The sequence below is a fragment of the Diabrotica undecimpunctata genome, chromosome 6 (assembly GCF_040954645.1).
Source record: "Diabrotica undecimpunctata isolate CICGRU chromosome 6, icDiaUnde3, whole genome shotgun sequence".
NCBI lineage: Eukaryota > Metazoa > Arthropoda > Insecta > Coleoptera > Chrysomelidae > Diabrotica > Diabrotica undecimpunctata.
Window position 1 is genome coordinate 19,177,404 of NC_092808.1, and position 25,025 is coordinate 19,202,428.

Below are 25,025 nucleotides of genomic sequence, written 5' to 3' on the forward strand. Positions count from 1 at the left end.
ATGCATATGTTATAATAATATATTTGACAGATTTGAAAATTCGACTTGAAATTCTTCTCCTGTCGATATACCTCTTGCCCTGGATGTTTCATTATATAATTAATCCACAAGGATAATTAATTTACTGTAATCGGCTGTATACCATAAATCACAAAAAAATTTAGTTAAAATATCAATTGTAAAAGTGTATATAAATAAATATATGTATATTTATAAAAGGGTATATTCATTTAAAAAGAAGAACCCTTTCGGGCTACATCACAGAACGTTTTCGGACTTACCAGTCCATCATCAGTGCTGTTACAAGGTATACATATAAAGCCACTACCAGTAAAGCCACTAAATATATGGGTAAAAACCCTTTATATGTTATTAAATTTGTTATATATTACATCGTTGCTGATAAGTTTATATGATGTTAAAGTTTTAACTAGATTTACTTCATGGCAACGTAAAACTTCCAACTGGGGTTTTTGGCCCTGAGCCAACGTCTCTATATAGGTAGCAACTGAATTTCTATAGTCATTATATATTTTTCTTTTGCTCTTTTAATTGATTGAAAATTAAATATTAATTCTGCTTTGACAAAGTTATAAGAACCTTGAGATGTTGATTTTTCTAATGTTACAGCTGACCCTTCGCTCTCTTTTAAAAGTAGAAAACATTGATTCTATACCTTGAGACTCTCTATTCAATTGTTCAAATATTTATGCATCTAGTGCTGATATTCCAGGGGGTGTAAATGTGCAGCCATACTTTACAGGTGCAATCTCATTTTTCGTTTTGCGAATATATTTCATTTTCTTCCCCAATTAAAAATATTCGAAGATTTGGGCGCACAATATTGCATTATTGTGAAATTTTTGGAAATAAAAATGTATATTTCTTTCTGACTATTCTCTACTTATAATGCATTTGTAAAATTATCATAATTATAGTAAAAATCTTTTTATGAATAATTGATATTATCGATATTTTTTACAAACTGTTGTAATGGTCCAGTCCGTCCCTGCTCACATGGTCCACGTTTTTGTGCGGTGTGCCCTGCAAATTAGGGCTCCAGTTGATGATTTCGTTAAAGGACGATCAACCATGAATAACTGCCGCCATGTTGGTCTATATAAAGTGAATTACGGACAAAAAAGAGGGGATACATAAGCGAGGGCACTAGGAGAACAGATTTTCAAGTGGTTATTGTTAGAAAAAACCAGCTGTTGGGGTTGTTTTTACTGCATGTTAGGTTTTTGTATATGTGTTAAGAACAATAGGTGTTTAAAAGAAAATGGCGACATGGCTGTTTGCTGATGCCACGCTTATCTAAAGTGGACGACGATCTACAATACGATACAAAAAGCAATTTAACAAGATACTTAAAGGAATAATTTTTTTAAGTATTACATAAGATTTGATAGGTATTTTGTGTGAATTAATATAGGAAATCGAGCATCTGGGATCGGGAATGGAGCATAATGGAATAGTCAAGATTGTAAAAGGCAGAGAGGATTGAAAGGAACCATTAAAAATCGTTAAGATCATAGAATTAAATCATAGAAATGACAAAACAGTTGCTTATCAGAACCGCAAATATTATAAACATAACTCAGTAAACACATGTCATAGATCTAACGGAATAGAAAAATATCTCTATATTTGCTTAAGGTAGAATTAAGACACTTAAACTAAAATTCAAGAGAGACGAATTATTCTGTGAAGAAGACTATAGTTAATAGTTATTTAACCAACAAGAAGGGCGATTAACAATTGAGATATTTTAACGCGTGAGCGGAGCGAGCGCGTTAATGTTCGAGATTGTTAATCGCCATTTTAATTCACGAGTTCGATACAAAACTTTTCCGTCGACCGTACTTTTCAGAAATAAAGATATCTTAGTTTAAATTTTTATTTACTTAGCGATAAACAACAATTTTTTCAGCTTTCATTAACTTTATTCAAAGTCTAATTTTCCTTAGTGGTAGTTTTATTATTGTAAACATTGATATTCGAAATAGTACAATTACTGAAATTAAAGGAAGGTATTGATAAATGATTATCTGCTGTATAGCATTTTGAAAATTTATATTTAAGTCTTCTTGGACCTCTGTAAATTCTGTGATAGAAGAAGAAGCGGTGGTGCTGAAGGAAGTACTTTGACAAGGTTTAGTGGTATTTTGTCCCAAGAGTTTTTCAGCCGTCTCAAGTTTATTCTGCATAGAATTATCTATATAACCTTCTGCTACAGCAGTCGATTTCCAGCCACCTAGTCTTTTAATAGCTGAAAAGTACACAAATGGCACCACTGTCACACAGTATTGAGGCAGAGGAACGTCTAAAACAATGCCCAGTGTAGAGATGCGGGTGCTCTAATTTTAAGAATTTAGCAATAACGGAAGGAATTTTGGAAAACGTGTTTATGCCAACTGGCTGTCTGGAACATTTGTTCATGTGTGTGGAACATAGTTTTTGATCACATTGAGAATGGTATTTGCTTCGTTATCTACTATGTTAAATATTCTATTTGTGTGTGTTTTTGATACTTTTATTGTGACAAGAAACTTTGACCCCAAGTCTTGAACGTTATTTGTTTCCAATTTCAATAGTTCGTCCTTTCTTAACGCACTTGATGACACTCTTAATGACTGTCTCCCTAGCTGTTTAAGTAAATAACTTATTAACATTAAATATAGAATAGAATAGAATAGAATAGAAATATGCTTTATTGTCACTGAAAATTTTACAATTTTATGGACAAAGCTCATAAAAATTCAGAAAAATAACAATAACAATATCACAAAATAAAAGATAATAAAATACACAATCCACTGCAAAATTTAAATAAAATGCAAATTGAACTAATAAGTTTAAGTTGCTGCATGTGATACAAAAATATATATAAAAATACTTTAGTTAGGTACTTGTACATAAAGGTACTGCAATTTCTTAGTTATTCGTTAAGATACTCTTCCACTGAATAATATAGTCTTCAGATAGATAGGCTTTTGCCAATTTACGGAACTTAAGAAAAGAAGTTGTACATTTAAGTTGCAAAGGGAGATGGTTGTATAATTTTTTTGCCGAATATAATATAGATTTCTTTATTAACTCAGTAAATAGGATCGGTAAATACACATCAAAGGTTGAATTTCTGGAGGAGTAGTCATGATTAGGTCTTGCTAGAAAACATGTAGATGTTTACTAATGAAGCAAACAGTTTCTAAAATATATAAAGAGGGAAGAGTTAAAATCCCGTGATTTTTGAAGTAGCTTCTGCAATGTGTTATTCTACTGAGGCCAAAAAGATACCGTATTGCTCTTTTTTGCAATTTAAAAATAATATCAGATTGGGCAGCTGTACTAGAACTCTAAAAAGGAATACCATATCGAAGATGAGACTCGAACAAGGAAAAATATGTTATTTTGGAAGATGCTAAATTAATTTCTTTCGAAACAGATCTTATTACATAGCAGGCTGAGGCTAATTTCTTATTGAACAAATTGATATGAAGGGACCATTAAAGGTTGCTGTTTATAAAAATTCCAAGAAATTTTATAGAATCAACGAAACTGATCTGACTGTTATTAAGAAGCAAGGGTTGAATCCACGTTAAAAGAGAGTAAATTAGAATCGAACCCGGTTTTAGCTTAAGTAAATCAGAAGTTATAGTTGCGTGAAGTGTTACAATATTAGAGTTCCTCCAGGTGATACTGTTCCATCCATTGTTAAGTTAGTGATATCATTTATAAAGATAAGGAAAAGTAGAGGACCAATACTGAACCTTAATTAGTTGTTTCCTGTTCCTCAAGTAAGATTAGAGCCAATTCAAAAAATACCTCGAATTCCGTAGAAATTTAGTTTTTTTATTAATGCTGTTGCTAATGCAACTGCACCATCCCAATCACTGTTAAATATATCCTTTTAGAATACCAAACATACATCAACCAAAGAAGAAAAAACAACTTGAATACCAACCTGAAGGATCTACTAAGCTGCCAGTTCAATTAAGTATTAAAATATTTACAAGACATTAAATTTTGCAATATTTAAAATAATATAATTGTATACTTCGTGAAAAATTGTAATTTGTGTTGTACCCCTGCTAATAATTGTCAGTAATTGATGTAAGGGATACTTTTGTTTCAAAATTTAAAAAAAATACTTATTTTCAACATTCCTAATAGTTTTTGTATATTCTTCAACATTTTTAGTATGCAATGTAGAATTTCCCGTCCAAAGATTTATTAAAGAATTCATAAAGAAGGAACTAATAAACTATTATCCACCGACACACTTCATTAGTATGGAGGTCACCAAAAATTAACTGCAGCGTTGAATTCCGTTAACAAAACTGACAATAATTAAGTCTTAATAATAATCCGATGACTGGAAATTTCTTGTGTGTAGATTTGCATCGTTAAATAAATATTTTTCATCAATAGCTTACATATGAAAATCAATAGCTTTCTACTGATCATTAATCATTCGAGGTAAAAATATAATTATAATAATTATCCTAGAATAGTGATTATGTAATAATTAACGTGCAAAATATTATGCATTTATGAAACTTTTATATGTTTGTGTACAAAAGGATTATTGTGTGATTGACGTTTCTTCGATTGGGAAACTTATTAATGGAAATAGAAAACACAATAGATAATTATTGGCGACTTTATTTCACTGACTCATCGTAGTTTCTTTCCAATACAACTTGCATGTGCCTATATGGTATAAAGTCATACTGCGATCTGTGATATACATTATATTTTCACTTTGCTTGCTGCTTTGTTAAAAAATTATCAGTGATTATATCAGGTCTTAATATAACTCCGTGATGTTAGTACTTCATACAGTGAATTGATACAAAACAATTACAGTCTATTCCATCAATGGGTAACTTTTCTAGCGATAATAATAAATTCTCTCAGTGTTCTAGTTTGTAATGGTATAATTTAAAATGAAAACAACATACACTTTCTTAAAGATTGTTTGTAATAAAAAAATGTTATCTTACAGTTTTAGCCACCATTAGATTCAAACTCATAATTACTGTCGTTGCTATCTTTGTTGGGATCGTACATGGTAAGGTACATTCACAAATACAGTACCTTGACTTATGCATATTTTTTTTATTTACATAAAGTACCTCGACAACTATGGCCATTGGTACAGGAACAATAATATATAATAAATAATGATAACAAATAATAATTATATCACCTTAACTAATGTCTATTAGATTAAATCTTCTGGTAAAGTTTAGCTTTTTATAGAAACTGTATAGTTTTTATGATCTCTGTAGGGTTATTGAGCATCTCTTTAAGAGTAGGTTTCAAGTCCAGTACTTTATACAGGTTGGTGAATTGTTTGCAGTCGCTGAGGATGTGTTTTCTTCTCTTCTTCTTCAAGTGCCATCTTCGTTCCGAAGGTTGGCCATCATCAGGGCTATACGTATTTTCGAAACTGCTGACCGAAACAATTCGTTGCTGCTACAGCTATACCATTCCCGTAGATTCTTTAGCCAGGAGTTTCGTCTTCTTCCTATGGACCTTTTTCCTGCTATTTTCCCGTGCATAATTATTCGAAGCAGTTCGTATCTTTCGCCTCTTGTAATGAGTCCCAAGTATTGCAGTTTTCGTTTTTTGACCGTAAATATGACTTCCTTTTCTTTATTCATTCTTCTCAAGACCTCGATATTTGTGACTCTCTCGGTCCATGATATTCTCAGGATTCTGCGATACATCCACAGTTCAAATGCCTCTAATTTTTTGGTATCAATCTTTTTCAACGTCCATGACTCCATTCCGTAGAACAGCACAGAAAGTACGTAACATCTCATCAGGCGAAGTTTCATTTCAAGGCTCAAATCTCTTCCGCAGAACACTCTCTTCATTTTAGTGAATATGGATCTGGCTTTTTCTATTCTTATTTTGATTTCTGCTGAGCTATCGTTGTCTTCATTTATAAAGTGCCTAAATATTTGTGTTTGCTAACTCGATCGATAATTTCATTGTGTAAATATAAATTTTGGACATTTTGTGTTGATTTCGATATTACCATAAATTTAGTTTTCTTTATGTTCAAAGATAGTCCATATTCTTCGCTGCAGTCTGCTATCTTATTCACCAATGTCTGTAGCTCTTCAAGTGTTTCTGCGATCAGAACGGTGTCGTCGGCAAATTTCAGATTGTTTAATCTAACACCATTTATTTTAGTACTTACGGATTGCTCAGAGAGTGTTCTATTCATTACGTCTTCGGAATAGAGATTAAACAGGGTTAGTGACAGTATACACCCTTGTCTCACACCTCGCTTTATTTCAATTTCTTCAGTGCTACTTCTCTACTCTCACTACTGCTTTCTGATTGTAGTACATATTTGCTATTAGTCGGATGTCTCGTTTATCTAAATTCTTTTCTGTCAGGAGTCTGATTAGGTGATCATGCCGCACTTTATCAAAGGCCTTGTTGTAATCTATAAAACACATGAATACATCTTGATTTATGTCAAGACATTTTTGAGACATAACGTTCAGTGCAAACAACGCCTCTCTTGTTCCAACGTTCCAAGTCCATTTCGGAATCCAAACTGGGTATTACTGATGTCCATTTCCAGTTTTCTGTGTATTCTAGAGTGTATAATTTTCAGAAATATTTTCAGTACATGGCTCATCAGACTGATTGTACGGTAATCAATACATTGTTTGGCATTTATCTTTTTTGGTATAATAACAAAGGTGGATAAAAGCCATTCTTGTGGTATTTTTCCTGATGTATAAATGATATTGAAAAGTTCAACTAAAATGTGAATCGAGTCTTTTTCTATTAGTTTAAGGATTTCCGTTGGTATTTCATCTAGACCTGGGGCTTTACCATTTTTCATTCTTTTTAGTGCGTACATTACTTCTTCTTCCGTTATTTCTGGACCTTCGTCTCCTTGTATGTTACTTAGCTCAGATTGTTGTCTATCATCTGCTAAGAGTTCTTCAATATAGTTTTTCCATGTCTTCGACTGTTCTTCTAGTTCTGTTATTATGTTTCCGTTGACATTATACAGGGTATTTGGCTGCTTACGTTTTTGTGTACCTGCAAGTTCTTTCACTTTTTTATGTGGATGTGTTTTACAGTCAGGTAAATATTACAATGATGACAAGTTGGACGAGTTATAGAAGATATCAATAAACCATGGGTAAGTTTGATGTGGTTGATTCGGAGTATTCCAGTAAGGGATGCTTCTCTTCTAGTTAGAAAGTCTAGGGAGAGATGAGCAATGAACGGTTAGAGTTCATGAAGAGTTGTTTTGCTATTTTTCCATAAGTGTTGCCAAGAGTTTGAGAGCGTTAGCTAGTTGAATTAAGGTGACTCCAGTACTATGGTTGGTAGCTTCTTTGGCAAAATGATCTGCTGTTTTATAACCAGTAATTCCAGTATGAGAAGGCAGCCATATGAGAGAGACTGTTACATCGTGAGCAGAGAGATTTTGGTATATGTTATGAATGTTTTGAACTAATGGGTGGTCAGTGAAATTTGTATTGACTGAATGGATAGATGAAAGGGAATCTGAATAAATGGCAATGTGTCTGTTTTGATGAGAGGCATTTAAAAGCTAACAAACAGAATACTATATAGTTCACCTGTGTAAATACTGCATGTTAAGGGTAACCGAGATGATCTTACAAGTTCATGTTTAGTGGTTACTGCACAGCTAACACCAGTGGCAGTTTGAGAAGCATCGCCATAGAGAAAAGTTCAGAGATTTGATTCTTCCAATTTAATCTGAAGTCAAATATCAAACCCAGAATTTTACATCGATTAACAATAGAAAGTGGAAAATTTTGAATAAAATTTGGGGTAAGGGAGTGAAGGTCCTCCTGGAAAATGTTATTAATTTAGTTTTGCTCTGAGACAGTGGTAATCCTAGTTCGTTAGATTTGTCGTGAAGTAGGTTTACTGCACTTTATAAATTTACATGTGGTGGGGACAGATTTACCATGGCAGTAAATGATTAGCTCATCAGCGTATTGAACATACTTGAAGGAAGCAGGGAAGGACCTGCAAATTTCGTTGATTGCAAGAATAAATAGAGTTGAACTTAATACAGATCCTTGAGGCACACCTTGATTTTGAGGAATAAATTTGAGAAAGTTTACCATTGGCAAGGACTTTAAAGGTTCTTCCAGTTAGAAAGTTTTTTTACAAATGAGAGAATATTACCATCTAAATTATAGTAGGAGGAGAGTTTGTCAATTATTGATTTTCTGGAGATTAAATCAAATGCAACTTAAGTGTCAAATATAGCTGTTACGACATCTTGTTGATTGTTGATTTCTTGAAAAATGTGTGTTTGAAGAAGAATAAGGTTATCAAGAGTTATCAAGGTTTTCAAGGAACCAAAGGAATCTATAGAGTTATAGAGGGTTGGTCAGATCTTTTAGTTGGAATGATTATAGAATTGCGCAAAATATCTGGAAATTTATATTTGTTCCAGTTAAGGTTATAAATTTCAAGAAGTTTGGAGAGAGAGATGTTTCAGTTCATGTAGGATAAACGGGCGTTCATAAACGTGACATCGTATGGAGTTGACGAGAAGTTGGTGAAAGATTGAGTGTGTAAAGGACTGGGAGGGGAAATCATATTACTTTTATTGAATTTGTCTTCAAAATAATTAGCGAGTTTCCAGTTTCATCTGCATTGAGTTGTGTCAATCGCTAATAATAGATAATATTATAGATAACACAAAAAAGAATTTTGTATACTACATTTAGCAATATAATATCATTCCTCCGGCAATTGCTCCTTTGTCCATATTAATGTTATTAGATCATTCTTTTCCACCGTTCAGATTCTTCATTTTTTAATACTTCTGCAGAAACTCCATCCGTCGCTGGCGATTTTACGTTTTCCTTAAAGTATTCTCTCTATAATTTTCTCTTGTATGTATTTATAATTTTTTGTTTCTTTGTTAAAATAGTAGTTTTCCGTGCTTGTTTTCGCATAACGTTAGTCTTTTGTGGTGTCTCTGGATGGATGGATTGAAATATCCATCTTTGGAAATTATTTCACAAAATTTATCGGTCACTGATGGCTAAAACAGAAATATTAAAATATATAAAAGAGAGAAGATTAAATTGGTATAGATATAGCTTCTTCTTGTAGTGACTATCTCTCTGGTGCCCAACCTTGTAACATAACTTTGCCTGAAAGGGATATTGAGGTTTAAAAGAGAAATAAGAATTCCAGGTGCAAGTATGTTCACCTTGCAAATCGGCGCTCAGGTGTTTTAAAGGACACAACGGTGAGCTTTGTGACGTGGGTCTATTGATCTAGCATGGGGTACATTCGGATAAAAAAAATGGGAATTGAAACGTACCAATGGAGTTAGACAGCATTTGGCACAAAAAGAAAGAAAAAATTAAAGTTCGCCTCCTTGTCCTTTTTCGAGGAAAGAGGAAAACTCGACACTTGACATATGAGAAGATTGGTTTGAGAAAGATACCAAAAAAATGACAAATATGCTAAACCTCTCCTTAAAACCAAAATACATACTTAGGCAAAAAGAACGAGAAACAAACACACTTACCTTATATGGTCGCTCTATATTCCTGTCATTATCGTATTATTTCTCAAAAGAAAGGAAGATTATAAGAGAGTAATAAATATAGTTGCTACTTATTAACAATTTTTATATCTTATATTGTAAAAAGTCAACCGAGTAAAAGTCAATATAGAAATACCAACATATTAACAAAATAAACATAAACCAAACGATGCAAATAGCAAAATTTTAAATGTAATTTAAAACAAATCAGGTTTTAAACAAATATTTCTGGAATTGTATGGAATACCTTTATAACTGGGTAGAAGTTGAATTTCGTTTTAATTTAAATGATACTTAAATTAAATAGTAAAAATAAACAAAAATGTTATTAAATTACCTGTTATTAGCATATGATAATATGTGGGTATGATAACTTATTAGGTATCTAGTAAAATATACTTACAAATATAGCTAAACAAAAAGTTTAGTAATTATTCTTTGATTACTCGAGTTCTGAACATACAAAATTTTTGGGCTGTCCATAAAAAACAAAGGTTATTCTGTAATACAACAAAATTGGGGGACATAGCCTATACAACAAACGAAGCAATGCACTGCACTAAATACATATGAAACAAAAATGAAAAAATAAAACCACGTATATTTTTGTTCATTCGCCATTAGAAAATATTCAGCATTGTGTTTCCAACTGTTTTGACAAGTTTTAAATTAATTTAAATAAATTTACAAAGAACTCTGGTCATCATGTTCATCTAGTCGGCACTGACTTTAAACTTTATTTAACTAACTTAAGACACTTAAAACTTCATTTCTGCTTAGCTGCTAAACGGTATATCTTTAAATGAGAATATTAACTTGTGTATTTCAATGACTGTTACATTTAGCTGGTATTATCAGATATTTCTGATAATCTTTTTCCCGGCTTTCGCCGGCGATCTTTTTCCCTCTACTTCCAGACCAAAAGTTGACTTTCTATCTCGGCCGCCCAATGGAAAGTCACGCAATGTTAAAATTTATTCTTCCACGAGAATGGATGGAAATTTCCTTAAGTGGATTTTTATTTATTCCATACGTAAGTTGCAGGTCTAAGAATCAGCATTTAAGAAGAAGAAGAATTAATAAACTAATCTCTGATTGTAAATGTTTAATGATGCTCTGTATTTTTAATTTAACACAGACAACTCTCGTGGGACCCATAGATACTTGACATCAATTTTTGCTTTTTGCTGCTTGAAAATGTGAAAAATGTACATTTAAAACCAAACTTTACAATGACAGTGCCAAGTCATATATGTAACATCATTCGGCGAAAATTGGGAACTACACTACCAACAAGCCTTAGGTACAAATAAAGGATTTCATTCAAAACAATTTCTTTCGAGGGTTCTATAGAATGATTAGGCATTAGCTTTAATATTACTTTTTATTTGTCTTTTGCCCTAAAATTCTTACAATTTAAAAATAATACGACCTTTACTTCGCATTCCTGTACGCATTTGATGAGATTGACATTTTATTGTTTTTTTAAGTTAAAAATTCTGTCAGACTGATAAATTCTTGTTGTTACAGGTGAAAATTTGGTTCCAGAATCACAGGTACAAGTGCAAGCGACAAGCCAAAGAAAAGGCGATGGCTGAACAAAACCAGCACAACCAGGTATGCAAACAGTAGCGTAGTCCGTTTATTTCTTAACGAGCATTGAACTTTAAATCCACGAGTGATGGATCAATGTCAATTTCAAAGTGTGATTAAGGATTATTGTTATTAAAAAATATGTTGCACAGACAATGAGGCTTTCTTCACATCGAAACTTACTGCATGTCATGGATTACAATACGGCTAACGGGTAATTAATTTAACGGTGAATCGTGCAGCTGATTCAGAAGAATAGGTGTAAACAAAACTCTATTATTACGTTCTTTGAGAGATATTTAGTTATTTGTGTATTATTAATTATCATTTAAATATGTAAGATCTGAATTAGATTTCATTTAGCAATTCTCAATAGTTCCTTAAATATCTATCATTAACTATAAAATGTACGAAAAAAGTATAGACTTTGTATGTAGTTAAATATTTTTTTATACATGCCCATATACACATAAGTCTTGACAATAAGATTATAAGGAAGATAAGAAAGATAAAACGTTAAAGAAAGTTGTAAAGATATCAAAGAACTTCAGAAAAAATACTCGAGTTATTTAACTTACTTAAAACAGATAAATTTTTTTTCTATTTATTTATGATTACAATCTGGTAATAAATGATCAATAAGCAATTTTAATCTATCCTAAATTACTAAAGTTGCTTGAAATCAAGAGTTTACCATACGATGTTCTCTGTCTAATCTAGCACATAACGCGCACAATCACTATGCTCTGCTTTTTCACTGTCACTTAAATTAATTCGAAGTGCTGACCACATTAGTCCTATTCTCCTGTTTAACTATGTTGTTTAATTGTCTCTTCGTAATTTAAATTACTTAGCTCTGCAATGTTCTGCATTTTTCCTTGTTTGCTTGGTTTGGCACTTTGTTTGTGCCTTCTTTAGAGCGTCCACTAACATGTTCACTATTGATTTCTTCTTGCACTTATTTCTGGAGGTTACTCTCTATTTCTTCCTGGTATGACCTTGGGTTGTGTAATCGCAGTGTATGTGACGTTTTTAGTCCTTGTTACCATATTTCTTCTTCTTTACAGCACAGATTCTCTTCTTAGTCGTTAGCCTGATGCAGGTATCGTGATATCATGAAGCTATTAGCTGATTTTTCCAATGTTCTTCCACGTTCCTCCAGTACAGATTACAGAAAGTGAAAAAGTCCTCAACCAAACGAACTAAATATCGAACTGCTTCAAATAATAAAAAAAAAATAAACTCGTTGTCCAAGAAATGTTTAAGTTCTACTTTTATTTATCCTAAAAATTCAAATTTTAGCGTATCCGTTGATCGCCGTAACAATAATCTCATACATTAAAAAATATTCCTAAATATTCTTTATAAATGTACAGCACAAAAAACTTGACATGGATATAGAAGAAACACAATGAGGATTGCGTGTAAAGGGCATCACTTAGAGCTAATAAATGTTATTAAAACAAAATGAATCTTTATTATAAATTGTGAATACATTATTGAGCAAAAATACACCTTAATGAAGAAATAATAATTACAAGTGAAATGAGTATTCCACGCACCCTCTGAAAAATTCTTGAGGAAAATTCAAGAGAGACAAAGAGAGAAAACAGTAGAACAAAGGTCAATAGCTCACCGATTAATAACATTAGGTCTTATATCCTGTAATTATATATTGGGATATATAATCACAGGACAACGACTCTGAATGTCTACACCGTTCGGTAAGGGGCACTTCGGGTTGATTTGAGCTGGCTGCATATTTCTTACGATTTCTTGGTCATATGGCCGTTTATCATATAAAATAATTTTATACCATGCTAAATTCCAAATTAGAACTAACATATTATTGAACCAAAAAGGCAAGATTAAGAAAGTGTGTAGCTCACAAATCTCTGAAATGGTGGAGGAATTCACCAAGACAAATACCTAATAGAGCCAGGAAAACAGTCAAATACCAGTTGAAGCTGATGGGATAGGCAGATGATGACCTATGCAGATTCTGTCACCTAGAAGAAGAAACATTTTATGTTAGTGTAACAGCCTGGAAAATGTGCGGTTCTTTGCAATAGGCGAAAGAAAGCCACCGACAAAGAGCAATATGGAAGGTTCAGTCTCAAAGTTAATAGACCTTTTAAAAAGGGTCAGATTAGAGAATGTAATTTAGGGCTAGAGGGCCCCAATAGATCTAAAAAGATCGCAGTGAAATGGACTAAAGCCATCTCTAATCTAATCTAATCTATAGAATGAAACACTACCAGTGTTTTATTCTATAGATTTTCTGTCGATTAGATTTTAATATAAATAACAATAACCAACATGAAAAACAACGTAAATAAGAAGAGGCTGCCAAAAATTATCGAGACAATAGTGGTAATGATGAATAATGAACTAGATCGCCCATATTAATATCGGAATTAAATAATCTGATTCTAATCTAATAAAAGATTATGCATATAATCAGTTTTTGATCAAAATATTTGAACTTGGACTAATTAATAGATATATCTATTAACTGCTTTATTGATCATCAAAAAATACCTTCCCAATAATTACTTCCAAATCCTAAGATCCTACCTGGAAGACCGCCATTAGCTTGTAAAACATCATGATGAGTATACCAAACTTTACTTAATTATGGCTGGAGTCTCTTAAGGCAATGTCCTTGGTCCGGTGCTGTACCTGATATTCACTGCGGACTTACTTACATCACCAGAAGTCAAATCAGCAACTTAGGCAGATGGGACAGCTGTTATCTCTTCTCATGAAGATCCAGCCGTAGCATGACACCTAAACCTAACCTAAATGCACTACAAACTTGGTTAAAAATGTGGCTTTTACGAGCCAACTAGACAAAATCTGCGTGGCTAACATTTACAAACCGCAAGAGACACTGTCCTCAGGTATCGTTAAACGGTCAAACTCTGCCACAGAAAGATGACATAAAATACTTGGGATTGTATTTGGATCGCATGCTCACTTGGAGGAAACACATCTTTACCTAGCGAAAAGAGCTGGGTCTTAAACTCAGCAAATTATACTGGTTAATTGGCCGGAAATCAAAACTCAATCGATAACAAAGTTTTGACATATAAAGTTATTCTAAAATCCATATGGAATTATGGAATTCAACTATAGTAAATAGCAGCTAGATCCAGTATGGACATTCTTAAAAGATTCCAATCGAAAGTTCTCCGAATAATAACTAATGCTCCATAGTACATTCAAAACAAAACGATCGGACGAGACATCAAAATGACAACTGTCAACGAAGAAGTCACCAAATTCTGCCAACAATATGAACAGAGACTAATAGACCACCTCAATAGCCTAGCCAAAACTTAATGACACAACCAATCGGACAATCAAATGAAAGACCCCAGCCGACCTGTTAACTATAAATTATAACTATAGTCGCAAAAGCCCAATAGCATCTAGAAGCAGAAGCCCAACCAAACCCTAAGACATATGTGACTCTATTCCAGTGTCAAGAATACACAGGAAATTGTCAATAGGCAATTTTCTACAAGGCATTTTTTTAATATTGTTAAACACTGTAGACAATTTACTTATTGTAATTATATTAAAGATGGTAAATATATTGGGATGTTAAATTAAGAATAATTAAAAAAAAACTTATATTTTATTCCAAATTGTTTTCTTAATATAATTTTTCAGTATCAGCACAAAATCTTTATTAAAATAGTGAATATTGTTCACTCTATTAAAAAAACATAAACCTGAAAAAGTTGTGCTATTTCCAATATCTCAATTAAGTATTATATTGAGGTGTTTCGATCTACGACCCTGAGTTGCCTTCTATTCTTTCTTTTACTAATATTTTTTAAATCCTATCATAACAAAGCGCCCCATTCAGCGATAACAAAGCAAGTTCTGTGGTCGAATTTATTTACACTTTAGGTAATGCCCTAATCTCATTTTTACCTTCTTCTTTTTTGTATTCTTACAATATTTTCCCTCTTCATCGAGGGAAATGCGTTCACTTTTCAGTCTCGAGATTATGACACCCCATTGTTATTATCCGTATTTACATTGGTGGTTAGATGCCTGCTGTGTTTTAATAAGGGATTAGAAGAGAAATTAAAAGAAGAAGGACTGTCAGCTTCTGCGTTGATGAACATTTTTGAATATATTTTTTATTTTTTCTATTGCATTCAAGAAAATAAATGGAGATATGTGTGAACATATGTAGAGGTGCAAATAAAAAAAGGATATAAATTAAGAGAAAAACAACTAAAAATAGCCACGAGGAACGTTAGAAGTATTTATGAAAAGGGAGAAGTGAAAAATTTAATCAGCATCATTATTCAATAAGAACTAAACTTTCTTTGTCTCCAAGAAACAAAACAAGACAACATGGAATGTTGATAAAACAATCTTGCTTAGTAGTGGTGGGACAAATAGACTGCTGGGTGTTTTTCTTCAAGTTCCGCTCCTTCTTGGTTACACGCCTGAATAGATCAATTAAACTGCGTCCAAACCTTTCACGGAGATTGCGTAGCCTCGAGAGTTTACGTCTTCCTAGGCTTCTTCTGCGTTTGATTTTGCCCTGCATTATATTCCTTAATTCCAGACCTCAACCCCATACAAAAGGGTGGAAATTCTTATCCGGAGCGTTATATTGATATTGCGATTACAGAAATTTTTTTTCATTCTGTTAAAAGTTGACCATGCAATTCAATGAGGCATCTTATTTATTTTGTTTTATCAGTATCTTAGTATCTTCTGTGATCCATATTCCAAGGTATTTGTACGAAGATATTTTTTTAATTTCTGTATTATCTAGTACTATTTTATATTGTATATTTTAGTCCATAATCGTTGTAATGTTTATTTATTTGTTAAGCAAGGTGTTGCAGTTCTTCTCCCACCAGAAGGACTATATCGTCAGCAAATCTTATGTTATTAAGTGGCTCAGCGTTTATTATTAGTCCCTCAGTGGGTCTACTGTATAAATTAAACAATGATGACAAAATACACCCAACGGGAAATCTGATTATCCTCAGTCAGTTCATTTTAAACTTTCGTTTTCGCTGTTTGATTCTGACTGACTGACTGCTGGGTTTTTTAATAAATGAAATTCTCAAGGGAAGTGTAGTAGACTTTAAACCAATCTCGGAAAGGATCAGCTGTTTAGGTTTGAGAGGAAAATACCGTAAATTATCTATAATCAATGTAGATGCATCGAGCGAAGATAAAGACACCGATATAAAAATGGATTTGTTCACTAATTCCATATTCCAAAAAATTAACAATTCTGTGTATTTTGTTCAGTATCGTTATGTGATCTAAGCAGATTGTTGCACTTCACTTTCTGGAATTGCTACCAAGGTCGATTGTAGCCATTGTTGTGGGATTGTGGCAGTCTGATATACTACAAAGGTCGATTGTAGCCATTGTTGAAAGATTGTGGCAGTCTGATATATTAGATTAAAGAGTTCAACCATTACATCAATAATATCTTTATCAATAAGTTTTAATAATTCGATGGGCATATTATCTGGTCCAGTAGCTTTGCCGTCTTATGTGTTTTATGATTTATTTTCGCAATATTGATGCTCTGGTATCCTCTTCAGTTTCTAATGATAGTTTTCCTCATTTATGACTAAATAGTTGCTGGATGTAATTGATCCATTGACGCAATATTTCCTTCACAACAGTAATTATATCCCATTTATGATTTTTAAGGATATTGATTCTTGGACTATTTCTATAACCTGTCACTTCTTTGATTTTTTTGTGAAAATTAAAGCTTATCCATAATTTTTCCCCAGATCTTTTATTTTCTTGCATTTGTCGGAGAATCACTTTTTTTGCCTCTCGTACCTCAGTAACCATTACCAAAACAATAACCAATAAGGTGCAAACCTCACAGTATACAATGGAATGATCAATGTGGATCTCTAAGAGATCGGTCCTCTTCGAATCGAATCGGAACTCTAAGAGAGTCTCTAAGAGATCGGATTACAAATGTAGAAATCAGAAGGAGAACCAAAGTACAAGGTGCTGTAGAAAGAATGACAACTCAATTTTTTTTTACGTATGTGATTATTAACTTATTTTTTCTTGACTCTTTGTCATTTTTAACATATTTCATCCAAATCAGTCCATTTTTAAATTATCCATATTATATCCAATGAACACTAAATAATGAGGCATTATTGTAGGTATACGAGAGAAGAGACCCTACTATATTCAGTAAGCGAAAGGTTTAATCAATGCTTACACGAGGATACAATTCCAAAAGACTGGAACATTGCAGTGATAGCCTTGTTACACAAAAAAGTGATATTACTAAAATATAGAACCATCAACCTCTTGACACATACGTACAAATTCTTTATGAAAATCTTAACGGAGAGACTTAGCCAAAAGAACAAGCAGGCTTTAGGCAGGATATGGCACAAATGATCATTTGCATACCAAGAAGATTTAATTGAAAAATGCATCCTAAAAATGATGATTTGAAGTTGCTCAACTGTTTTCAGCAAAAAATTAAAATAAAATTAAAATAATAAAATACTTCGTTTGTAATCTTCCAAACTTGGCAAGCTCGTTGAAATAACTGTGAAACAACCCTACTCAGAATTCAACCTAAAATTACCCGGCTAAGTCTTACTAACATCACTCGGAACTAATCACGGATAATAAAAAGACTACGAATTGGCCATACAAGATTGACACATGGCTACTTAATATCCACCAATGAACGTCCAACATATCAACAGTGCAATTGTGTCCTTACCGTAAACCATATATTAACACCGCCAACAGTACACCAGCTATGCTCGAAAAAATAACTTGGATATATCGATTGTAGATATTCTAAACTATCCAAGTGAATATACTTACCTATAAGTGTTACAGTTCCTCAAAGACACTAATATTTTTAATACAATGTAATACTTATTTTGTAATTACTTAGAATAACTCAACTGTTCCGTGCCAATGACCTTAATTGTCGAGGCACTTGTGCTAAATAAAAAAAATCTACTGTAATAACCACTATTTCTGGAGTAATAATTAGTTTTAATATAATACAAAATTCAAAAGCGGCCACACCTTGTAATCTGCGTAAAGCAGAAGAATCTTCTTCTTCTTCTTCTATTTTTTATATAGACATGACTCTGTCTGTCATGTGCCTCCAGTAAGTTGTCGTTCCATCGTTTTCGTGGTCTTCCTACTGATAGTTTTCCTATTGGGAAACCGTCTCTTGCCGTCTTTACTACTTTATTTGTTGTCATTCGGCTTATATGATCGTTCCATTCTACTCTTCTATTTCTTACCCAGTTCTTGATGTTCTCCACCTTGCATCTACGTCGCATATCTGTACTTCTAGCTCTGTCCCATAGTGTCTTACCATCAATTTTTTTTAAGTGTTTACATCTCTGCTGTTTCTAACATCCTTTTTGTCCTCTCTGTGTCAGGTCTTGTTTCTGTCGCGTATGTCATTATTGGTCTGATGACTGTTTTGTAAATTCTGCCTTTCGTTTCTTTCCCGATATTTTCATTTCTCCATATTGTTTCATTCAGACAGCCTGCGGCTCTGTTTGCTCTATTCACTTGATCTTCCACTTCAGTTTCGAGCTTTCCGTAGCTAGATAATGTGATGCCTAGAGAGAGATTTAAACTCGTATCACTTGTTCTATTATCTGACCTTCCAGCTCCAATTTACATCTTAGTAAATTTGCTGTTGTAACCATGCATTTTGTCTTTTTTGGGGAAATTAACATGTTAAATTTTCTGGCGGTTATATTAAATTGGTGCAGCATACGTTGTAAATCATCTTCACTTTGAGAGAGTAGTATTGCGTCGTCTGCATAACGAATTATTTTAAGTTGTTTTTCTCCCATTTGGTATCCTTTTTTAGTTCTTACTTTTTTATTATTTAATCCATAATCAGGTAGAACAATAGAAGACTCAGGGAATCTACCTGTCTTATCCCATTGCCAGCTTCAATAGGGTCGGTTAGTTCTTCTTCTACTTTTACTTTTATTGTGTTGTTTTGGTAGATATTTTCGATTGTTTTGATTATTCCTAGAGGTATCACTCTTGGGTACAGTAAGTGGATAACGTCTTTTAATTTTAAAAGCAGAAGAATGAATGACTAAATACAAGAATTGTACAGAAAGTACAGAAATATGGAAACATTCAAGAGACTTACATCAAGCAGTGGACAAATTTATGACCTAATTAATGGTGATGATGAATACAGATTTAATTATATATAAACTACCGTAGAACTTTTGTTTAAAAAGGGTGCCAGACGTGAACAATTCCATTTTTCTGGATAAATACGAAGTTTCAAAAAATAAGATAATTTGGTGTAATTTCTTTTTTGGGGTAAAAATCACTCTATTTGTACCTTTAAAGAGATAAGCTACACAATACAGATCAACCATCGATATAGTTTCTACGTAATAAAGTGAATTGAGAAACCATTCAAATTAAATATGAAGAAATTTTCTTTGAATGCTATAGAAATATACATAAAGAATTCAATAACAAAAATAGCAAAGTTATGCTGTTACCTAATGAAAATAAATCGAAATAACAAATAATTATTTAGGCATCGAAAACCAAACACATTCACTTGTCAAGAATTTCAACTGATTAAATATCTCTAACGAGCTACAAAATACACACGCATTTGTTCATTGACAGATTTCACAACGTTTCTTGGTTAGATTCTTACAGGGATGGACTCAAATATTATTTCATATCCTAAGAGCTTGTAATAAATAAAATAACATTTTAAATCTCGAATGTGTTGCCTGTGTGAGTCCTTTACAAATAGGTAAAAAGAAGTAAGAATAAGCCCTATTCTTGAAGTGTGCAGCATTATATCAAAATGTGGAAAAAGAATAAACCTTTGAGTGAAGCTGAGTTGTATGCCTTACTCCTATCAGATAGTGAAGAAGATGACGTTGCAGAGCTGGATGAAAGCAATAGTGAAGCGACTGATAATGAGCCAGAGGCCATGAGGTTGTGAGCCAGAAGCACATGAAGGTAATTTATCAATTACTGAACTCGAGAACGAGGAAGTTTTAGCGACAACTTCTTAAAATACAAATAGTGAACGATATAACGTGTCCGATGTTATGTGCGAAGGACGAACATGGCATTATTTAGCTCCAAAAAAGGGTAAGATATTGGCATGTAAATTATTACAGAAAAACATAGGTCTCACTACGAGAAGTCAAAATATTAAGACATGCATGAATGCCTTCAATTTATTTTTTCTGATAGTATAATGTCAATGATTCTCGAGTATACCAATAAGAGACCTATTGAGTTCATAGCTGCATATAACAGTAAGAACGAGAAAAAAATGAAGGATTGGATTGACGTTGATCTAGTCGAACTGCGTGCTTTCTTTGGTATACTTATATTATGTGGAAGGTTCAGAGAGTCTCATGAGAAGGTGCATAATTTATGGTCCAATACAAATAATGCATTTACGCGTCCTATTTATAAAGCATCTCTAAGCCGGGATAGATTTATAAATATTTTGAAGTATATTCGCTTTGATAATTTGGATACGAGAGCAAAAAGAAGAGAACGAGATAAGTTAGCTCCTATTCGAGAAATCGCTGATCTATTTGCCCAAACTTGTAGGGAATTATATGAACCATCTACTTTTGAACATTTTGGTTAAAGAATCTCAGAATCTGGTTCAATACAACATCTGTGCAGCTTTTCCGCGCTGCTGCAGATAAGATAAAGATTGCCATGATGATCGCCAACATTCGTAACGGATAGGCACATCAATAAGAAGAATCTGCTTTTGGTACTATCGACGAGCAGCTTATAGATTTTAGGGGACGTTGGCCATTTCTGATTTATATACTTAGTAAACCGAAAAAATACGGTATAAAGGCTTGGACCCTGAAAATTTTTTTTAATGTAACTTTAATATCTGTGATCAATCTGAACGTAACCAAGTCCCAAGAGTTGTCAAAACACATGCAGAACATTGGTATAGGTCTGGTCGAAATATTACAACTGATAATTTTTCTACCGACATTGCTTTATTTGAAGAACTCTTATCCAAAAATTTAACTCTTTTGGGTACTATCAGAAAAAATATGAAGAGTTTACCCAAATCAGTGCTTGAAATGACAGATCGCTCACTGTATTCTTCAAAATTTTTTTCACTAGAAACATTACTTTAGTTTCATATGTAACCAAGCCTAACAAGTTTGTTGTATTATTATCGACCTTACACAATGAACATGAAATTTCGGGTGAAGACCAAAAGTTTAAACCAAAGATTATTTTTGATTACAACAAAACTAAAAGTGGAGTTGATATTTTAGATAAATATGAAAAATCCGGAATGGAACACCCGAGTAAATATAAAACATCGCAGAACACTATTTCTGGAGGAGCTTGGAAAACAATTAACCTCACCCAATATAAAACGAAGAGCTGAAGCAATACATGAAGAACCCACCGGGTACCATAAATCCGTAATCGCTGCAATAGAGACCACCGGTGTTAGTGTAAAAAGCAAATAGAAGCGCCTCAATCTGCAAAAAAACGAGGTCGTTTTTATTCTTGTCAGGGTAGTGACAATAAATATTCAAAAAGGTGTGATATGTGTAGAAGATTTGTTTGTAATACATATTCAAAACGCGAAGAAGTCCATATTGCCAAAATTAAATGCAACTAGTGCCAAAAAGACCAGGATGGTGAACCATCTTAAAAAATTTAAATACAATAATTTAGGATTATAATTTTTATGTTTCTTTGTTTTTTGTTGAATTAAAGATACTGTTTAATAATACTGACTATTTAAAACATCCTTATAAATAAAATGAGAATGGGTCACACTTGACCCATAATCGTAATCTAAGTAAGTAAAATAATCTCCGTACTCCGAAGGTTAATATCCTTTCCTCTCAAAAACTTTCCCCTCTATTTGTTAAATAGTTACAATAAAACTGATGATTACCCGTCACCAGTTTACCATAACAGTCTGGACCATGTTTTCTAAAACACTAAATAATAATCCTTGTATCGGCATCATTTAGTTTACCATGTACCTTAAGACCTGAAGATGCATAGCAAATTATAGTATGCGAAACCGGTCGTTGGTTTTAGAATAAATAGATTGTGAGTAAGGCTATGGCTCCACGAGCGACAGATTGTCGCTAGCAGTAGCAGTAAAATGTAGCTTGATAAATGAAAACAACAGCAGTGATACTGAGTGGCTCCACGCGCTGTAGATTGTCGCTTCGTTTCGAGACCTAGACGCGTCGTCAAGGTCGTGTCGCATTCGAATAGATCCGGACCTATTTTTTAGCAATAATTTGCAGCGCGTTTGTGGCTCCACTAGCAGTAATTTGTCGCTTGTAGCGGTAATTGCCATTTAATCGGATATTTTTGTTCTTGTTTGTTTATTTCTCTGTGATTGTTAAGTTGTTTCTTTGTTTTTATAAATTACTTTTAAGTTTTTTCATACAATTTTGTGTCTCAAATCGTAACAAAAAATTATAAGTTCTAAGAAAGAAATAAATCCAATATTTTCTTTATCGGTATTCTAGATAACAAAAATCAATGGATGGTTTTTTTTTTCAATCGCAATTAACCGTATCAAACTGTACTTTATAATAGATGCCATTATTAAACAAGAAAAAGTTGAATAGAGAGAATAAACAGTTTTTATTGATTTCCTGAAAATCTATTTTTTGGATTTCCTTCTTCGAACTGGTGATTCATTTCTATATAAGTGGTTGTCTAATCATGTCATATAATTAAAATTTTAATAATTATTGTTTATAGTAAAATTTTATTATCCTTCAGTACTAATGTTTCGTTTTCGATAGCTTGGCGTGATTCATAAATAAAAGAATGCAACAAAGCAGATTTTATGTCGCATCAGAATATTTTAAATTATTGTAACATAAAAAAGCAAGTTAGATATTGGAAAAGGAAGATTCATTACATCAACCCAATATGATAAATGAATATAATCAACATATTGGAGCCGTCGATCTACTTGATAGTTCAATAGCTAATTACAGAAAACGCAGAGGTAAGAAGTGGTGGCGGCCCCTTTTTATTCTAATGAAAGTTAAATAGTTAAATATTTTGTTTTTTTTAATTTTTAGGTATATACATGTATAGGATTATAAAATATGTAAACTTGTCAGGATATTCTTTTAATTTGTTGTGTAAAAGAAAAAATTTGCCCTCTGTCTGTCTAGGCACTAGAACAGAGTGAATCCGACATTTCCGTTGTTTTTTAACCCTACGTCGACGGCACAATGCCAATATTAAAGCAACTTTTTGTTGAAATGATAGATTATCCATACTATATTATTGTATTATCGGTGTGAATTTATTTTACTTATGTATTTATTTATTTTATCTGCTATATACACGGACATTATATAAACGGACAAGATACGACTGATTGTAGCTGCGTCATATTAACGCTCATGGAGCCACTACAAGACCAAAACGCGGCGATATGCACGCTGTAAACTGTCGCTCGTGGAGCCATGATTTTACTGCTTTATTGCCGCCGTAATTTTACTGCTACTGCTAGCGAAAATCTGTCGCTCGTGGAGCCATAGCCTAAGTCTTATTCTTATTTCTTTTCGCCTAAAATAACATTTATTGTTCATATTACTTGTCCCTGGGATTCTCACACTTCCAATGAAGATTTATTAATTTATTAATTTATCTGGGTAGTACAGCGCTCCAAAGTTAAGCGGGTTCTTAAATACTCGTAAGAATAGGATAAAAACGTACCATTAGGCTTAGTTTTCTATTATATATTTTTTTATTCATATAATTTATCATTTTCTTAACGTTTATGATGATTCCATGTTTTTACCTTGTTTAGGCTTCTGCCTATTCACTGATGGGTGCTCATTTTTTTTCTGTGGAGCCAGGGGGTGTGGTAAACGTAAGGGTGATATGCGTGTGGAGTTGTAGTGGTAGAGTGCTAGAAAGCTGGGATTCAGAAGGTGGCGTATTGTGATAAGGAGCGCACAAGAGAAATTATTGGTAAACGAAACAAGCCAAAGGGAGGTACTTCAAAGTGTTATCAGCCACACTAGAAAAGGCTATTAATTATCGTTTTTGGCTTGCAGTTGTTAGCTGCGATATTTTCCTATATTATTATCTATTTATTATCGACCCTTTCCTCTACCAAAAAACTTAGAATGTTATTTGTTTTTGCAATATTTCTAGTCAGTGTACATTGTACATTTACAAGAATCCTAAGCAGGTAGAACACTTGTTATAATTATTTGTCCTGTGAAGTTCTGCTGTTTAGTCCTTCTGTACTTATTCTTTCATTTGTGCTACACATTTTGCATGTGCAGACTTATTGGATTGTGAAAAATATTTTGAGTTTTATAGGAAGGTATAATTAAGAGTTTTGTGGGCAAAATATTTAATTTTGTGATAAGGATTTTGACTTTCTTTAAGCGTGCATCACGAGTGATTGTTTCATTTGTAATAAACCTCTAGGGAACATTAAGGTAAGAAATCTGAAGACAAAAGGAGCAAAAACTTTAAAGCCTAATACGATGTGGACAAAGAACAATTTTTACAAACTGTTTCTGACATTACTGTACTTATTGCATATTACATACTGCAATTCTGGCTTTCGTTATTCCGCAAACCTCCGATACTGAATTAGATCCTCAAATGCAGCCTGGATCATCAAAGAAAATGAAAAACAATAACTGGAAAAGAACTTTTTAATATAATTATCCTCAATATTATTTCGTCTGGAAATTGTCCGTGGATTAGGCGTACTGGGGATACTACGTAAAAAATTGCCTCCTCTGAAAAATGC

The 25,025-nt window shown here is 32.9% G+C and overlaps 1 protein-coding gene across 1 annotated transcript in view; it reads left to right on the forward strand.

The window, feature by feature from the left end:
* The window catches only part of scro (scarecrow), a 125,715-nt gene that overhangs the window by 83,715 nt on the left and 16,975 nt on the right, over positions 1–25,025 (forward strand). The window contains exon 6 of the mRNA XM_072536535.1: positions 11,123–11,209. Within this exon, the coding sequence (XP_072392636.1) occupies positions 11,123–11,209 (87 nt within the window). The remainder of the gene's footprint in view (positions 1–11,122; positions 11,210–25,025) is intronic.